The 20,007-nt window shown below is 36.3% G+C and overlaps 1 protein-coding gene across 1 annotated transcript in view; it reads left to right on the forward strand.

Annotated features, from left to right (window-relative positions):
• Positions 1 to 1,993: 1,993 nt before the first annotated feature.
• The window catches only part of LOC149773790 (IQ calmodulin-binding motif-containing protein 1-like), a 65,603-nt gene continuing 47,589 nt past the window's right edge, over positions 1,994 to 20,007 (forward strand). Inside the window, exons 1-4 of the mRNA XM_089946012.1 lie at positions 1,994 to 2,204; positions 10,561 to 10,723; positions 11,133 to 11,271; positions 19,592 to 19,691. Of these exons, the coding sequence (XP_089802138.1) occupies positions 2,072 to 2,204; positions 10,561 to 10,723; positions 11,133 to 11,271; positions 19,592 to 19,691 (535 nt within the window). The 5' untranslated portion in view covers positions 1,994 to 2,071. The remainder of the gene's footprint in view (positions 2,205 to 10,560; positions 10,724 to 11,132; positions 11,272 to 19,591; positions 19,692 to 20,007) is intronic.

Genomic DNA, 20,007 nt, shown 5'->3' on the forward strand with positions numbered 1-20,007 from the left:
TTGATACCGGAAGAAGATCTTCTTTGATGACAGTTGTAACTTGTTCAGTAGCTGCAGTGACGGGTTTAAACAGTTTTTTAGTGTCTTCTTCATACTCAACTTTTGATTCTTGCTGCGCTTGCAGATTTTTTCTAAATGAGTCTCTGACAGGAAGAAATTTTTTAATTGTTTCTAATCGTTCTCGTGCTGTTCTTGCAGTATGAGATTCTGGATGTACCATTTTTATTATAACATAATAATTTAATTAATATCAGTAGAAGAGGAGCAGCAGAGAGGGTGCCTACCAACGTTGGTCGTCAAAAAAATAAACAAGAAATAAATAAACACGTAGAGTACTTTATTTTTTCAGATACTATTTCAAACTGAGGTTTTATTAGCACAATCGGTCATTGCAAAAATAAACATCTCAAGGAAAGTTCATTTGTAAAATCTGGACCTTTCTACGAGATGATTTATTTGTTTGTTTTATTTGTTTTTGTCGGAATTCTATGGTCTGTTCACCCTCTCTGCTGCTAGGGTATACATTTCCATCTTTTATGTATTTATTTATTTGTATGATTCTAAAGATACATAGTAAGGGGGCCATCCATTTAGTACGTACGCAAAAATCTGCAAAGTTTGACCCCTCCCCTCTTCCTGAAGACATGTATACGTTTTTATACCCTCCCACCTGCGTACGTATACATGACGCACCCCCCCACCCCCAATTCTAGAGAATGGCCTATATTTCAATCCACGCAGAAACGATCAAGGATTAATAATATTAACGTGTTTAATAAAACAGATAGTCCACCGACGGTGAATGTCTGCCTGATTCAAAGAAATAAGCTGCGTGACTTTAAAAAATTTCTCTAGTGTCCGCTAAAACTGAAACGCCGACTGAAGTCGAACAGGTTACGTATTAGACAAATTATTATCGAGGTTTCACCCCACCACACCCCGTTTCCTATGCGTACGTACATTATCAGTAGACCCGCCCCCCCCCCCCCCATTACGCAAGCGTATGCGCATTTGGGTTAACACCCCATTCCCCCTCATTGCGTACGTACTAAATGGACGGCCCCTAAATAGGATTTTCTTGACTACATGTTCAAGAAGGTCATGGAGTGGGTCTTCATGTTGACATTTAGAAATCAAATTTTCATATGCATTTCGAGTCGAAATGTGGGATATTTTTGTACAATTATGAATACCACTTTTCCTAATTACAGTACGATCGTTATTTCTTGATACAAAATAGATTTTTGACCCAAAATAACACGTGATCCAATGTTTACAGAAATGACGTGTCGTTGCGCAGATTTACCTGACGCGCAGAATTGGCCGACATGGTGGTAAATTATCTGTAAATTTGAGCTATGGTATCTTGTACTATATCTTGGTGAAATTCACCTGTCAATTGGACCACTGTTACAAAGCCTACAACTGTCTTAGAACTTTTATTTGAATATGCACGTGTTCACTGTCTATTTGTATGGATGTATTTATCGTACAATTAGGAAACGGACTGAATCGGATGGAATTGGAATTTTTTGTTAATATTTGCATGTATCTTAGTTTGTATCTTTGCTTTTTTTAGCTATGCATATGCATATAAATATAAATAATAAAATATAATTGTTAAAAACTTATTTTTTAAAATCATTATTATCATTATTAGAATGTGTTCATTTTTATTTTGTTACAATAACAGAATACAGTACAACGGGGGAATTGCAATCAACCCCTGTGTACCTGCACGAATAGGAAAAAGGTTTCCCGATGCCATAACCGGCAGATCTTTTCACTTCCCAGATGAAACATTTTTTCCCGACATCTTTCATATCATTTGTTGGTATTTCAATCATCATGGATTGAGATATTGCTACTTGCATTATACTCCATGTAATTCTCACGATATTGTAAGCATAGTTAGTTTCCGAATGACGTGTATTGTTGCATGGTAGGAACGTATCAAGTTAAGGCAAATTTTACCTAATGACTGAATTGAAAGAATTGCGGCTTCACACCGGTTGCATGTAAACTTCCGCCAAGCAACCAACAAGTTTTGAATGGGGAAACTTTGCAGAAAATGAGCACTGTAAGTACCCCGGGTCGAAGCCCTGGACGAAGTCCTACACGTGACAGAAGAGTGCTTATTCTTGCTGCTGAAGTAGCTGAAACTAAAGATAGACGAGTTCCAAGTTTGTTACTTACATTACGAGGTCAGTTTAACATGTCAAAACTTGTGGACAAGTTTTATAACCTATTTTCGAGGTCAAACAAATGATTAAACACACACACACACACACACACATACACACACACATATATATATATATATATATATATATATATATATATATATATATATATATATATATATATATATATATTAGCCAACTCGGCGTGTCGGGTAATTCTGCACAACGATACGTCATTTCTGTAAACATTGGATCACGTGTTATTTTGGGTCAAAAATCCATTTTGTATCATGAAAGAACGATCGCAATTTAATTTTAAAAACGTGATATTCATAAAGTGTACAAAAATATCCCACAGTTTGACTCGAAATACATACGAAAATGTGACTTCTCAATGTCAACATAAAGACCCACTCCACGACCTTCTTGAACCTGTCACCCTGAAAATCCTATTTACTATGTATCTTTTAGAATCATACAAATAAATAAATTATTTAAAAGATGGAAATGTTTACCTAAAAAAATCTGTATCTTAATCCATGTTTCCATTTTACAAAAAGTTGTCCCACGTATACAAAATTGTCTGCTACCCAACATGTCAACTTGACGATAGAATAGGATTCTCAAACATATAGTCTGTTTCTGAATTTTTTAGTAATTTTTTTCCCCATAAGCAAGACGATGTAAACACATTACATCCTATTCATTGTTGTTTCTCTTCAACATAATAGCTTTTTTTCGAAAATGTTGAACTTTACAATTTTTTTTTTACATGATCTGTTTAGTTTGCTTAATATCTCTTGCCATTTTTTGGCATTGTTACATTTAATTTTGTAAAACTAACTACAAACTTGACCTAATTACTCGACTGAACTGCTGACAGAAACAGTCCAAACTAGTGTATCTCATTTCTATAGCCCATTGGATAAACATTACATCTTTTCAAAGCTGTGTGCAGAATAGGCTGACATCTCACGAGTCATGAAAACACAGGTTTGTTATCCTGTGCATTCAAAATTAATGTTATCTTGAACAGATCATTCTGTCAACAATTGCCTCTTTTCAAATGGCGAGCATTGCTGTATTTTATTTTCATCAATCGGTTAAATTTGGCATGTGTTTTGCTTCTGTATTGATGACAGAAATTTTAGGTTTGCAGAAATGCCTGACAGCATTATATATATATATATATATATATATATATATATATATATATATATATATATATATATATATATATATATATATATATATATATACATGTGTATATATATATACATGTGTGTATATATATATATATATATATATATATATATATATATATATATATATATATATATTACAGTCTTGAACCATGTTTTCTTTGCCCATCGTGATGTGAGCACTCTATATATTTGCACCAGGTATAGTGCAAGTGAAAATAACAGTTGTATTTCACAATCACAAACAGTACTCATTGAAAGGTGTTCCTCGTATCTAGATCCATAAGGCCTAGTCTTTAGCATTCACTTTCTTGGTCTATAAGGCCAAATATTTAGCCTTCACTTTCTTGGTCCATAAAAGGCCTAGTCTTTAGCCTTCAGTTTCTTGGTCCATAAGGCCTAGTCTTTAACCTTCAGTTTCTTGGTCCATAAGGCCTAGTCTTTAGCCTTGAGTTTCTTGGTCCATAAGGCCTAGTCTTTAGCCTTCAGTTTCATGGTCCATAAGGTCTAGTCTTTAGGCTTCACTTTCTTGGTCCATAAGGCCTAGTCTTTAGCCTTCACTTTCTTGGTCCATAAGGCCTAGTCTTTAGCCTTCACTTTCTTGGTCCATAAGGCCTAGTCTTTAGCCTTCAGTTTCATGGTCCATAAGGTCTAGTCTTTAGGCTTCACTTTCTTGGTCCATAAGGCCTAGTCTTTAGCCTTCAGTTTCATGGTCCATAAGGTCTAGTCTTTAGGCTTCACTTTCTTCGTCCATAAGGCCTTGCCTTTAGCCTTCAGTTTCATGGTCCATAAGGTCTAGTCTTTAGGCTTCACTTTCTTGGTCCATAAGGCCTAGTCTTTAGCCTTCACTTTCTTGGTCCATAAGGCCTAGTCTTTAGCCTTCAGTTTCATGGTCCATAAGGTCTAGTCTTTAGGCTTCACTTTCTTGGTCCATAAGGCCTAGTCTTTAGCCTTCACTTTCTTGGTCCATAAGGCCTAGTCTTTAGCCTTCAGTTTCATGGTCCATAAGGTCTAGTCTTTAGGCTTCACTTTCTTGGTCCATAAGGTCTAGTCTTTAGGCTTCACTTTCTTGGTCCATAAGGCCTTGCCTTTAGCCTTCAGTTTCATGGTCCATAAGGTCTAGTCTTTAGGCTTCACTTTCTTGGTCCATAAGGCCTTGCCTTTAGCCTTCAGTTTCATGGTCCATAAGGCCTAGTATTTAGCCTTCACTTTCTTGGTCCAGCAGCATGCCACAGCTATTGGGTTATACTCCTTGATGTGTAATGAGTTAAAGAGCACCTTCATTATATAGTCCTGAGAATAATATCCCCAAAATCCCTTTCTTCATTGATGGAGTACTCATTTGAGCCTGCATCTATTAATGGAGCAGCTGGGAAATGATTCACACTCAGGTGTTTTTTTTGTTTTTGTTTTGTTTTATTTCAAACACTATGACTCATGATCATCACAATACATGCATACAATTACAGACTGAAGTCTTTTTACTTTATTCTAGCAAAAATCATATGTAAGATATTTCAAAACAAAAATTTTAATTTTCTTCTAAACTATCAAAGAATAAAGTTGCATGTTATATAGACACTCACACTTTGTAAGAAGACACAAAGACAACTTGGGCTGTAATTTTATTGTACTATTGACAATTCTAGGTTCACTTCACTACTTGATAACTTGGACTGTAATTTTATTGTACTATTGACAACTCACACACACTGTCTGTTTACCAGCAGTTTATGCATTTTATATACATGTACCTACACATGTCAGCAATTTACCATTATGTTCTGCAGTTTATGTACCTGCACATATGTCAGCTGTTTACCATCATGTTGTGTTGTTTGTACCTACACGTCAACTGTTTGTGATTATGTTCTGTGTTTTGTGTACCAGCACATGTCAGTTGTTATGTTTTGTCTACCTACATGTTGTCTTTTTACCTTTGAGTTTTGTGTATATACACACGTCAGCTGTTTGTCATTATGTTCTCCTTTTTGTGTATATACACACATGTCATCTGTTTGTGATGATCTCTGTGTTTTGTCTACATACACATGTGTATGGTTTGTACCATTATGTGTTGTGCATATGCACATATACCAGCTGTTTGTCATTATGTTCTCTTATTTGTGTACTTACATATGTCAGCTGTTTGTGATGATCTCTGTGTTTTTGGTCTTGTTTAACCATTATGTTGCATGTGTTAAGCTTATATACACTGATAATATTTAATGAAATATTATTTATTGTAAAAAATTAATTTTGTAAAAATAAAATATAATTGAAACATTTAGTTTTTATAACTGAGAAGTAAAAATATTAACATTTATTTAATGATTGTCCAGTTATTTGAAGAATTTTTGGAAATCCTTTACTGTGTGGATCAGGATTATATATATACCAAATATTATAATTTCAAAATGTTTCTCATATGATCATTTTATTTAAAGTTTGTCATTATGTTCTCTTTTGTGTACCTACACATATGTCAGCTATTTGTGATGATCTCGGTAAATTTGATTCAGTGATCTTATTAACTTTTTTTATTTTGATTTTCAATTACCAAATTTTTAGGTCATGTTTTATAAATTATAAATGCATTGTTTTATTCTCAAAAAATGGAAATATTTATCAAAACTCATTGCTTGTTTGTTTTATTTTTAGCACATGATGCAGTGCTTTATCAGACACGTATTTCAAGCTCTACCATACAGGTTGAGTTGCAATTTAGTGTACAGTTGGGGTACACATGTACTGCATAGTTAGGGCATACATATAGAGTACAGTTGGGTACACATGTAGTGTACAGTTGAGGCATATATGTAGAGTACAGTTGGGGTACACATGTAGTGTACAGTTGAGGCATATATATAGAGTATATTTGGGATACACATGTAGTGTACAGTTGAGGCATATATGTAGAGTACAGTTGGGGTACACATGTAGTGTACAGTTGAGGCATATATGTAGAGTACAGTTGGGGTACACATGTAGTGTACAGTTGAGGCATATATGTAGAGTACAGTTGGGGTACACATGTAGTGTACAGTTGAGGCATAAATATAGAGTATAGTTGGGATACACATGTAGTGTACAGTTGAGGCATATATGTAGAGTACAGTTGGGGTACACATGTAGTGTACAGTTGAGGCATATATGTAGAATATAGTTGGGGTACACATGTAGTATACAGTTGAGGCATACATGTAGAGTACAGTTGGGGTACACATGTAGTGTACAGGTGGGGTACACATGTAGTGTACAGTTGAGGCATACATATAGAGTATAGTTGGGGTACACATGTAGTGTACAGTTGGGGCATACATATAGAGTACATTTGGGGAACACATGTAGTGTTCAGTTGGGGCATACATATAGAGTACAGTTGGGGTACACATGTAATGTACAGTTGGGGCATACATATAGATTACAGTTGGGGTACACATGTAGTGTACAGTTGGGGCATACATATAGAGTACATTTGGGGAACACATGTAGTGTTTAGTTGGGGCATATATATAGAGTACAGTTGGGGTACACATGTAGTGTTCAGTTGGGGCATACATATAGAATACAGTTGGGGTACACATGTAGTGTACAGTTGGGGCATACATATAGAGTACAGCTGGGACATACATGTAGTGTTTATTTGAGGCATACATGTAGGATACAGTTGGGGTACGCGTGTAGTGTGCAGTTGGGGCATACATATAGATTACAGTTGGGGTACACATGTAGTGTACAGTTGGGGCATACATATAGAGTACATTTGGGGAACACATGTAGTGTTCAGTTGGGGCATACATATAGAGTACAGTTGGGGTACACATGTAATGTACAGTTGGGGCATACATATAGATTACAGTTGGGGTACACATGTAGTGTACAGTTGGGGCATACATATAGAGTACAGTTGGGGTACACATGTAGTGTACAGTTGGGGCATACATATAGATTACAGTTGGGGTACACATGTAGTGTACAGTTGGGGCATACATATAGAGTACAGTTGGGGTACACATGTTGTGTTCAGTTGAGGCATATAATAATAATAATAATAATGAGGACTTTGTATAGCGCCTAATCTTTAGAAGCTCTAAGTGCTTTACAACATTAGACAACACCCATAAGATAAAAAACATAATGATATGATTACAAAAACAAACACCATGAATTTAGAAAACATTAAAAAACATGCTGAGAATATTTAAGGTAGGAAATATTAGGTCTTTAAGTTTGTTCTTGCAGTCGAAATAAGTCAGTTTTGAGAGCCCTCTTGTCTTTGTGTCTAAGTTCAGTGGGCAATTCATTCCACATTGCTTGACCCTGGTATGAAAAAGAACACTGTCCATATGACTTTGTTTTCATAGTGGGAATAATGAGTATACGATTGTCAGAGGAGGTGTAAGTATCTTGCTGGTGTGTACACATGGGTGAGGTCGGATAGGTATGTTGGACTAAAGTCCGACAGTGAAACATAGCACAGAGAAAAAAGTTTGTATTTGATTCTGGATCGAATGGATAGCCATTGTAGGGTACAGAGCAGCGGAGAGGTGTGCTCTGATCGTGGTACTCTAAGTGTGATCCGAGCAGCTGTATTTTGAACTTTTTGAAGTTTCTGGAGCAGATATTGAGATGAACCAGAATTGAGTTACAATAGTCTAGTCTTGAAAGTACTAATGAACACACAAGTGTTATATATATATATATATATATATATATATATATATATATATATATATATATATATATATATATATATATATATATATGTATATAGAGTACAGTTGGGGTACACATGTAGTGGGGACCCAAGTAGCCGAGTGGTCTAAAGCGCTCTCCATTACGAATCACTGCCATCTCACCTCTGTCTGCGTAGGCTCGAGTCTCGGATTCAGCCAATGTGGGTGTGTGAGAAAGCTTGCCAGTAGCTTCTCATGGGTCAGTGGTTCTTTCCGGGCTTTTCCCAGGTTCTTCCTCCACCATTAATACTGGTAGTGTACATTTAGGGCATACATGTAGAGTGCAGTTGTGGTAGACAGGTAGTGTTCATTGGGGCATACATGTAGTGTTCAGTTGGTGCATACAATGAATAAACATTACTGCAGCATTATTTTACAGTTGGTGTACACATATGGTGTACAGTTGGGTCATACATACAGTTGGGGTACACATCTGGTGTACAGTTGGGTCATACATCTAGTGTACAGTTGGGATACACATCTAGTGTACGGTTGAGGTATACATCTGGTGTACAGTTGGGGCATACATCTAGTGTACAGTTGGGGTACATATAATAATAATAGTAAAAATGAGGACTTTGTATAGCGCCTAATCTTTAGAAGCTCTAAGCACTTTACAACATTAGACAATACCTATAAGATAAAAAACATATAATGATATGATTACAAAAAGAAACACCATGAAATTAGAAAATAATTATTAAAAAAACATGCTCAGAATATTTAAGGTAGCAAACATTATTAGGTCTTTAAGTTTGTTCATGCAGTTGAAATAAGTGAGTTTTGAGAGCCCTCTAGTGTACAGTTGGGGTACACAGCTGATGTACCGTTGGGTCATACATGTAGAGTACAGTTGGGGTACACATCTGGTGTACAGTTGGGTCATACATTTAGTGTACAGTTGGGGTACACATCTGGTGTACAGTTGAACCTCTGTATTGATTACATTTTAATGATGTCATTATGATTTGATAGAGATCTTGGATTCAGCCCAAGCAACCTCTATTGATTAAATTGTAATGATGTCATTATGATTTGATAGAGATCTTGGATTCAGCCAAAGCAACCTCTATTGATTAAATTGTAATGATGTCATTATGATTTGATAGAGATCTTGGATTCAGCCCAAGCGACCTCTATTGATTAAATTGTAATGATGTCATTATGATTTGATAGAGATCTTGGATTCAGCCCAAGCGACCTCTATTGATTAAATTGGAATGATGTCATTATGATTTGATAGAGATCTTGGATTCAACCCAAGCGACCTCTATGGATTAAATTGTAATGATGTCATTATGATTTGATAGAGATCTTGGATTCAGCCCAAGCAACCTCTATTGATTAAATTGTAATGATGTCATTATGATTTGATAGAGATCTTGGATTCAGCCCAGGCAACCTCTGTATTGATTAAATTGTTGTTGTTGTTGTTGTTGTTGTTGTTGTTTAACGCCATTTTTCAGCACACAATAGGCTATACATGGCGGCCAGTATTAATGGTGGAGGAAGAACCTGGGAAATCCCCAGAAAGAACCACCGACCCTCGAGAAGCTACTGGCAAGCTTTCTCACATACCCACATTGGCCGAATCCGTGATTAAATTGTAATGATGTCATTATGATTTGATAGAGATCTTGGATTCAGCCCAAGCGACCTCTATTGATTAAATTGTAATGATGTCATTATGATTTGATAGAGATCTTGGATTCTGCCCAAGCAACCTCTATTGATTAAATTGTAATGATGTCATTATGATTTGATAGAGATCTTGGATTCAGCCCAAGCGACCTCTATTGATTAAATTGTAATGATGTCATTATAATTAGATAGAGATCTTGGATTCAGCCCAAGCAGCCGCTATTGATTAAATTGTAATGATGTCATTATGATTTGATAGAGATCTTGGATTCAGCCCAAGCGACCTCTATTGATTAAATTGTAATGATGTCATTATGATTTGATAGAGATCTTGGAATCAGCCCAAGCGACCTCTATTGTTTAAATTGTAATGATGTCATTATGATTTGATAGAGATCTTGGATTCAGCCCAAGCAACCTCTATGGATTAAATTGTAATGATGTCATTGTGATTTGATAGAGATCTTGGATTCAGCCCAAGCAACCGCTATTGATTAAATTGTAAGGCTGTCATTATGATTTGATAGAGATCTTGGATTCAGCCCAAGCAACCTTTATTGATTAAATTGTAAGGCTGTCATTATGATTTGATAGAGATCTTGGATTCAGCCCAAACGACCTCTATTGATTAAATTGTAATAATGTCATTATGATTTGATAGAGATCTTGGATTCAGCCCAAGCGACCTCTATTGATTAAATTGTAATGATGTCATTATGATTTGATAGAGATCTTGGATTCAACCCAAGCAACCTCTATTGATTAAATTGTAATGATGTCATTATGATTTGATAGAGATCTTGGATTCAGCCCAGGCGACCTCACAGGATGGCAAACGCATCAGAAAGGAAATTGTGGAATACAACCTGTTGGAGGTGTTGATTCTAGTGCTGAAACAAGACTTCAGTGTGGTGGATGGAGAATGGACCACAGCAGCAAAACTGACTGCGATTTTAAGGTATAGTTGTCACCGTTTTAGCTATTAAATTCAACCATGGAGGGAGATGCTTTAGGGAATCAAGTCCAAACAGTTGAGCTATAATTTTCCTTCTTTCTTTCTTTCTTTCTTTCTTATAATACATTTTTAAATTTAGCAACATATACTCCTGTCTCAGACCCATTTGAAATCTTGAGTATTATCAGCTAGTATTGTCCTTGACCCATGACTGAATTGCCCCTTTTTCACATTATCAGCTAGTATTGTCCTTGACCCATGACTGAATTGCCCCTTTTTCACATTATCAGCTAGTGTTGTCCTTGACCCTTGACTGAATTGAAATGCCTCTTTTTCAAATTGGAACTGTTAACTTTAGACTGGAAATTGGAAATGCAGGGTTTCAAGACTGAGTATATTCCTAAAATTTCAGCTATGTCTGTATTGGAATGGATTTACCAGGGAAGGAAATGCAGGGTTTCAAAGACAATCAGCTTCCTCTCATCACAGACAACATATTCCTTGTTGCACGGCGAGTGCAGGCCAGATATTGCAAGCTTCCTAACAGAGCGGTAAGAATCAAAAGTTCCTAATAGAGTGGTAAGAATCCAAGGTTCCTAATAGAGTGGCAAGAATCCAAAGTTCCTAATAGAGTGGTAAGAATCCAAAGTTCCGAACAGAGTGGTAAGAATCCAAGGTTCCTAATAGAATGGTAAGACTCCAAGGTTCCTAATATCTAGGTAAGAATCCAAGGTTCCTAATATTTAGGTAAGAATCCAAGGTTCCTAATAGAGTGGTAAGAATCCAAGGTTCCTAAGAGAGTGGTAAGAATCCAAGGTTCCTAATAGAGTGGTAAGAATCCAAGGTTCCTAAGAGAGTGGTAAGAATCCAAGGTTCCTAATAGAATGGTAAGACTCCAAGGTTCCTAATATCTAGGTAAGAATCCAAGGTTCCTAAGAGAGTGGTAAGAATCCAAAGTTACTGACAGAGTGGTAAGAAGCCAAGGTTCCTAATAGAGTGGTAAGAATCCAAGGTTCCTAATATGTAGGTAAGAATCCAAGGTTCCTAATATCTAGGTAAGAATCCAAGGTTCCTAATAGAATGGTAAGACTCCAAGGTTCCTAATATCTAGGTAAGAATCCAAGGTTCCTAATATCTAGGTAAGAATCCAAGGTTCCTAATAGAGTGGTAAGAATCCAAAGTTACTGACAGAGTGGTAAGAATCCAAGGTTCCTAATATCTAGGTAAGAATCCAAGGTTCCTAATATCTAGGTAAGAATCCAAGGTTCCTAATAGAATGGTAAGACTCCAAGGTTCCTAATATCTAGGTAAGAATCCAAGGTTCCTAATATCTAGGTAAGAATCCAAGGTTCCTAATTGAGTGGTAAGAATCCAAAGTTACTGATAGAGTGGTAAGAATCGAAGGTTCCTAATAGAGTGGCAAGAATCCAAAGTTCCTAATAGAGTGGTAAGAATCCAAGGTTCCTAATAGAGTGGTAAGAATCCAAGGTTCCTAATAGAGTGGTAAGAATCCAAGGTTCCTAATAGAGTGGTAAGAATCTAAGGTTCCTAAGAGAGTGGTAAGAATCCAAGGTTCCTAATAGAGTGGTAAGAATCCAAGGTTCCTAAGAGAGTGGTAAGAATCCAAGGTTCCTAATATCTAGGTAAGAATCCAAGGTTCCTAATAGAGTGGTAAGAATCCAGAGTTATTGATAGAGTGGTAAGAATCCAAGGTTCCTAATAGAGTAGTAAGAATCCAAAGTTACTGATAGAGTGGTAAGAATCCAAGGTTCCTAACAGAGTGGTAAGAATCCAAGGTTCCTAATAGAGTGGTAAGAATCCAAGGTTCCTAATATCTAGGTAAGAATCGAAGGTTCCTAATAGAGTGGTAAGAATCCAGGGTTCCTAATAGAGCAGTATGAAAACAAGGGGTTCCTAATAAAATGGTAAGACTCCAAGGTTCCTAATAGAGTGGTAAGACTGCAATGTTCCTAACAGAGTGGTAAGAATCCAAGGTTCCTAATATCTAGGTAAGAATCGAAGGTTCCTAATAGAGTGGTCAGAATCCAGAGTTACTGATAGAATGGTAAGAATCCAAGGTTCCTAAGAGAGTGGTAAGAATCCAAAGTTACTGATAGAGTGGTAAGAATCCAAGGTTCCTAATAGAGTGGTAAGAATCCAAAGTTCCTAAGAGAGTGGTAAGAATCCAAGGTTCCTAATAGAATGGTAAGACTCCAAGGTTCCTGATATCTAGGTAAGAATCCAAGGTTCCTAATATCTAGGTAAGAAACCAAGGTTCCTAATAGAGTGGCAAGACTCCAATGTTCCTAAAAGAGTGGTAAGAATCCAAAGTTCCTAAGAGAGTGGTAAGAATCCAAAGTTACTGATAGAGTGGTAAGAATCCAAGGTTCCTCATAGAGTGGTAAGAATCCAAAGTTACTGACAGAGTGGTAGGAATCCAAGGTACCTAATAGAGTGGTAAGAATCCAAAGTTACTGATAGAGTGGTAAGAATCCAAGGTTCCTCATAGAGTGGTAAGAATCCAAGGTTCCCAATATCTAGGTAAGAATCCAAAGTTCCTAATAGAGTGGTAGGAATCCAAGGTTCCTAATAGAGTGGTAAGAATCCAAAGTTACTGATAGGGTGGTAAGAATTCAAGGTTCCTAATAGAGTGGTAAGAATCCAAGGTTCCTAATAGAATGGTAAGAATCCAAGGTTCCTAGTAGAGTGGTAAGAATCCAAGATTCCTAAGAGAGTGGTAAGAATCCAAAGTTACTGATAGAGTGGTAAGAATCCAAGGTTCCTAAGAGAGTGGTAAGAATCCAAGGTTCCTAATAGAATGGTAAGACTCCAAGGTTCCTAATATCTATATAAGAATCCAAGGTTCCTAATATCTAGGTAAGAATCCAAGGTTCCTAATAGAGTGGCAAGACTCCAATGTTCCTAATAGAGTGGTAAGAATCCAAAGTTCCTAAGAGAGTGGTAAGAATCCAAAGTTACTGATAGAGTGGTAGGAATCCAAGGTTCCTAATAGAGTGGTAAGAATCCAAAGTTACTGATAGAGTGGTTGGAATCCAAGGTTCCTAATAGAGTGGTAAGAATCCAAAGTTACTGATAGAGTGGTAAGAATCCAAGGTTCCTAATAGAGTGGTAAGAATCCAAGATTCCTAATATCTAGGTAAGAATCCAAAGTTCCTAATAGAGTGGTAAGAATCCAGGGTTCCTAATAGAGCAGTATGAAAACAAGGGGTTCCTAATAGAATGGTAAGACTCCAAGGTTCCTAATAGAGTGGTAAGAATCCAAAGTTCCTAAGAGAGTGGTAAGAATCCAAAGTTACTGATAGAGTGGTAAGAATCCAAGGTTCCTAATATCTAGGTAAGAATCCAAGGTTCCTAATAGAGTGGTAAGAATCCAGGGTTCCTAATAGAGCAGTATGAACACAAGGGATTCCTAATAGAATGGTAAGACTCCAAGGTTCCTAATAGAGTGGTAAGAATCCAATGTTCCTAAGAGAGTGGTAAGAATCCAAGGTTCCTAATAGAGTGGTAAGAATCCAAGGTTCCTAATAGAGTGGTAAGAATCCAAAGTTACTGATAGAGTGGTAAGACTCCAAGGTTCCTAATAGAGTGGTAAGACTCCAAGGTTCCTAATAGAGTGGAAAGAAGCCAAGGTTCCTAAGAGAGTGGTAAGAATCCAAGGTTCCTAATAGAGTGGTAAGAATCCAAGGTTCCTAATAAGTGGTAACAATCCAAAGTTCCTAATAGGGTGGTAAGAATCCAAGGTTCCTAATAGGGTGGTAAGAATCCAGGGTTTCTAATATAGCAGTATGAAAACAAGGGGTTCCTAATAGAATGGCAAGACTCCAAGGTTCCTAATAGAGTGGTAAGAATCCAAGGTTCCTAATAGAATGGTAGGAATCCAAGGTTCCTAATAGAGTGGTAAGAATCCAAGGTTCCTAACAGAGTGGTAACAATCCAAGGTTCCTAATAGGGTGGTAAGAATCCAAGGTTCCTAATAGGGTGGTAAGAATCCAGGGTTCCTAATAGAGCAGTATGAAAACAAGGGGTTCCTAATAGAATGGTAAGACTCCAAGGTTCCTAATAGAGTGGTAAGAATCCAAAGTTCCTGATAGAGTGGTAGGAATCCAAGGTTTCTAATAGTGATAAGATTCCAAGGTTCCTAATAGAGCAGTAAGAATCCAAAGTTCCTAATAGGGTGGTAAGAATATTCCTGTGTAATTAGTTTTTATATCTTGCCATCAAAAAGTTGCAGGGTTTTATAATTAACTGTCTGGATCACTGGTGGATTCAGGGCAGATGGTTCATGCCTGTCTTTCTCTTCTTTTTTATAATATAAGTTCTCATTAACAGATTTCAACCCCAATTTTGCATATTGGTTTCCCTGAGCATGTGTTGGGTTCAACAGTCACAATGTCAGGGTCACTTGCAAAATAGGGTTTGCTTTTGCATTTAATTTCTGGATAATAGTTTATGTTCTTGGTAACAAAATTCATAGAAATACAGTAAAACCTGTTATGAGAGACCGCCCCTTCTGCCAACCAAAAGCAGTCTCTCAAGACAGGTGGTCTCTCATAAGAGGTGTGTGAAAATGGACTGGTTTTCAGGGTCAATAGTTAGCATTGTTGACAAATAAATAACACCCATACTCACTGTACATGTATCATATCCTTTATTCATAAATCTTGTTAAATATTGTATGCATTCCTCTCAAAATATCTTTATATAATAAAGATATACATCTATCAAACAACAAGAATAAAATTTATATTTCAGCATCACATTAATATGTACAAAAAATGAACAGTTAGATATAATGTATATAATTCTATACACTTATTCACTTGTTTTTTTAAAAAAATCCATTATACTTTGTTGACATGTTTTACTCAGCTGTTTGGTCTGAACATGCATCTCAATTATTGCCTTTTCCTGATTCAACTTTCCACTTACTGGTATGTTTTTACTCCTTGCAACACAAAACCACTCCCATACTCGCTCATTCAGATCTCCGTAAACTGTCCGTCGTGCCGTGGCATATTTCCTCTGTGCTTGTGCACCTTTCTGCCATTCGTTTCTGATGGACTCCTTGTCTTTGATTACATTTTGAACTTGCGTTTTACCAACGCTTAAGCTGACTGCTATTTTGCAAGCAGTCTCCCATTTTTCATTTCTTTCAGTGACATTAATCCTTTCTTCCAGTGTTAAAATTTTTCTTTTTTTCAGTGGAGGTTCTGCTATTGTTATTAGTGTTGATGTTATAAAGACTATCGGTTTTTATCAGGTTTTGGGGAAATATGGAATAAATATATATTATGTACCAATGAATGAAACCAAAAGACATAATTAACTCATCAAGAAACAATACATTTATTCTGAGACGAAGTTTAAATCAAGAGCGTTATAGCTCGATACACAAAGGTTGCGACCATCTGCACCCAGGTAAACAGATGGTGGCTTGGTGAAACACTAACAAAAGAAATAAAAAATAATTTTAAAAAAATCCGGAAATGATTCTCACTTACTAGTATTAAAGACAATGAGCTCTTTCACCCTCCAGGCCTTATGGATTAACTGGAAAGACAAACGATGTACTCAAACCTACACTGAAGCCCTTTCAAACAATTTCTCACTGGAACATAAGGACTACTGGCATTTTGTGAGTTTTCATAAAGATAAAGAAAAAATACAAACCTCTAAATTGACTGCATTTATCCATCATTACTCCCTTTGATGTTACTCTTACTGGCAATTCACATGACTTCGGCACTACAATGGCGGTTAGTGACATGTACTTTAGTCTGGTTTACTGCAGTTTACAAATGACACCGTATGCTAGAGTTGTAAATTTCACAAAACTGATACTGTAGAAAGACACATTTTTTAAAAATACTTTATTAAAGCAATCTTTACTATGTATGCAGTCTTTGTTACAAAGGATTAAATGATGGTTAGAGGTGTTTATCTCGATATATGGTTGTTCAACTATAGTGTTATTTAATGTGCACTTTGTTTGCATACTACATTTATCCCGAGGTCTAATGTTTACAAAGGATTAAGTTAAGGTCAGTGGTGTCAATCTGTTTTGTTTTTTTGGCAAGGCGGTCGTTCGTAGCAGTGTCAAAATGCATATTTTGCCAAGAAATCGCGGTCGCTGGTCGCGTTGAGCAGGTGGTCGTTCATAACAGAGCGTTTATATAGTAAAATCGATCCGTGCATTACAGTTGTGGTCGGAAATGACAGGTGGTCGCTCATAGCAGAGGTCGCTCATGACAGGTTTTACTGTATAGTACTTTTGTTTCTCATAGCCCCTAAAGGGACCGAATAGATTCTGAGCAGAGGTCGCTCATGACAGGTTTTACTGTATAGTACTTCTGTTTCTCATAGCCCCTAAAGGGACCGTGTAGATTTTGAGCAGAGGTCGCTCATGACAGGTTTTACTGTATAGTACTTTTGTTTCTCATAGCCCCTAAAGGGACCATATAGATTTTGAGGTCAATGACTTCAAGACTGAGCTCACTGTAACTAAGAATAGATGTCGCATTTTATTTCTGAATGATAACTTCCTTAAGTAAGCTGCCAGATGTTTTATGCAGTCTTTTAAATCCGTAAGGTACACCTAATTTTCTTTCTTTGGACAGACTTTGTAATCCATGAGGTACACTTAATTTTCTTTCTTTGGACAGATTTTGAAATCTGTAAGGTACATTTGATTTTCTTTTGGTGGACAGACTTTGAAATAAATGCGGTACACTTAATTCTTTTTCTTTGGACAGACTTTGAAGGTACTCTTATATTTCTTTCTGCGGACAGACTTTGAAATCTGAAAGGTACACTTAATTTTCTTTCTTTGGACAGACTTTGAAATTCATGAGGTACACTTTTTTTCCTTGCTGTGGACAGACTTTGTAATCCATGCTGTACACTTAATTCTTTTCTTTGGACGGTTTTTGAAGTCCGTAAGGTACTCTTAAATTTCTTTCTGTGGACAGACTTTGAAATCCATATAAGGTACACTTAATTTTCTTTCTGTGAACAGACTTTGAAATCCATGAGGTATACGTAATTTGTTTTCTTTGGACAGACTTTGAAACCTCTGAGGTACACTTAATTTTCTTTCTTTGGTCAGACTTTTAAATCCATAAGGTAGACTTAATTTTCTTTCTTTGGACAGGCTTCTAATTCCATGAGGTATACTTAATTTTCTTTCTTTGGACAGACTTTGAAATCAATGAGGTACACTTAATTTTCTTTCTTTGGACAGACTTCTAATTCCATGAGGTACACTTAATTTTCTTTCTTTGGACAGACTTCTAATTCCATGAGGTACACTTAAGTTTCTTTCTTTTGGACCGACTTCTAATTCCATGAGGTACACTTAAGTTTCTTACTTTGGACAGACTTCTAATTCCATGAGGTACACTTAAGTTTCTTTCTTTTGGACAGACTTCTAATTCCATGAGGTACCCTTAAGTTTCTTTCTTTTGGACAGACTTCTAATTCCATGAGGTACACTTAAGTTTCTTACTTTGGACAGACTTCTAATTCCATGAGGTACACTTAATTTTCTTTCTTTGGACCAACTTCTAATTCCATGAGGTACACTTAAGTTTCTTTCTTTTGGACAGACTTCTAATTCCATGAGGTACACTTAAGTTTCTTACTTTGGACAGACTTCTAATTCCATGAGGTACACTTAAGTTTCTTACTTTGGACAGACTTCTAATTCCATGAGGTACACTTAAGTTTTCTTTCTTTGGACAGACTTCTAATTCCATGAGGTACACTTAATTTTCTTTCTTTGGACAGACTTCTAATTTCATGAGGTGCACTTATTTTTCGTATCCATTTTTCTCCAGTAAGTAGAGTTTGTATCTGTATTTATTATCTTGTTTACTATATATGTAGCCACATACATGATAACATTTCATTCTTGGAAAATATATGTAGCCACATACATGATAACATTTCATTCTTGGAAAATATATGTAGCCACATACATGATAACATGTCATTCTTGGAAAATATATGTAGCCACATACATGATAACATGTCATTCTTGGAAAATATATGTAGCCACATACATGATAACATTTCATTCTTGGAAAATATATGTAGCCACATACATGATAACATGTCATTCTTGGAAAATATATGTAGCCACATACATGATAACATTTCATTCTTGGAAAATATTTGGCAAAGAATCAATTCAAGATAGGATGAGGAGTGGAAGAACTGATGGAAACATGTCAGTACATGGCTTTTGGAAACATGTCAGTACATGGCTTTTGGAAACATGTCAGTACATGGCTTTTGGAAATATGTCAGTACATGGCTTTTCATGTGTACTCATTCTGCTGTGGATAACACATTTAAACATCTTTTTCTTGGGGGTGCATAACATGCCAGTTTGGTGGGGTACCACACTCCGTTTTGTTATCACATATTTTTTTGGTGGAATATCGCATGCTGTTTTGGTGGGGGTGTTATATGCCATTTGGTGGGGTGTCGTATACCATTTTGGTGGAGTATAACAAATGCTGTATCAGTACTATAATTGTTTTACTGGATGAGAGGTGCAGACATTCTTTTGTTTCACTGAGTTTTGAAATATCAGCTGCAAAAATGGCAGTCACATGTCAGACAATCACATGAATATATTCTTTTCTGGCTTTCTTGGACTCTAGATATCTTGCATAAATCTGCATAGGAGGGATCAACAATTTTTCCTCTGCAAAGGAAGTAACTACTATATTTCCTCTGTAAGGGAAGTAACTTCAACTTTTCCTTTGCAGTTATTTAACAGAATTGAAAACTATTTTTGTCAGGTATCATTTTGTTTACAATTAACTACTTTTTATTTTTTCACAGGTAAATGACAAGGAGCGGACACTACTGTTGAGTAATTTGAAAACTGTGCTGGAAGCACTGACTTACCTTGCCTCTGGGTACCTCGAGGTGACTAGTAAAGGTAAGCCAGTAATTAATTTTACACAGAATTTGTCATTATTACATATATATACACAACTCCCTCGATAACTCCTGCCCTGATAACTTGCAAACCCACTTATAACACGGTGTCAGGCGTGGATCCCATTTTTTAAACCCGAAAATACCCCAAAAATGTATCCCTATTTGTTGAACTTGAAGAAAATCACGATCAAAATTGGTAACGGAAGCTTTGATGTATTGCTCGTTTTATTGTTGAAAACGGTAGATAGAATCTGGAAATTTTAATCAACACTATGAAATATCAAATTTAAAAATAGCTCATACAATTTTTAACA

Source organism: Sinohyriopsis cumingii, unplaced genomic scaffold, assembly GCF_028554795.1.
Source record: "Sinohyriopsis cumingii isolate HCF-2022 unplaced genomic scaffold, ASM2855479v2 utg000555l, whole genome shotgun sequence".
NCBI classification, from domain to species: domain Eukaryota; kingdom Metazoa; phylum Mollusca; class Bivalvia; order Unionida; family Unionidae; genus Sinohyriopsis; species Sinohyriopsis cumingii.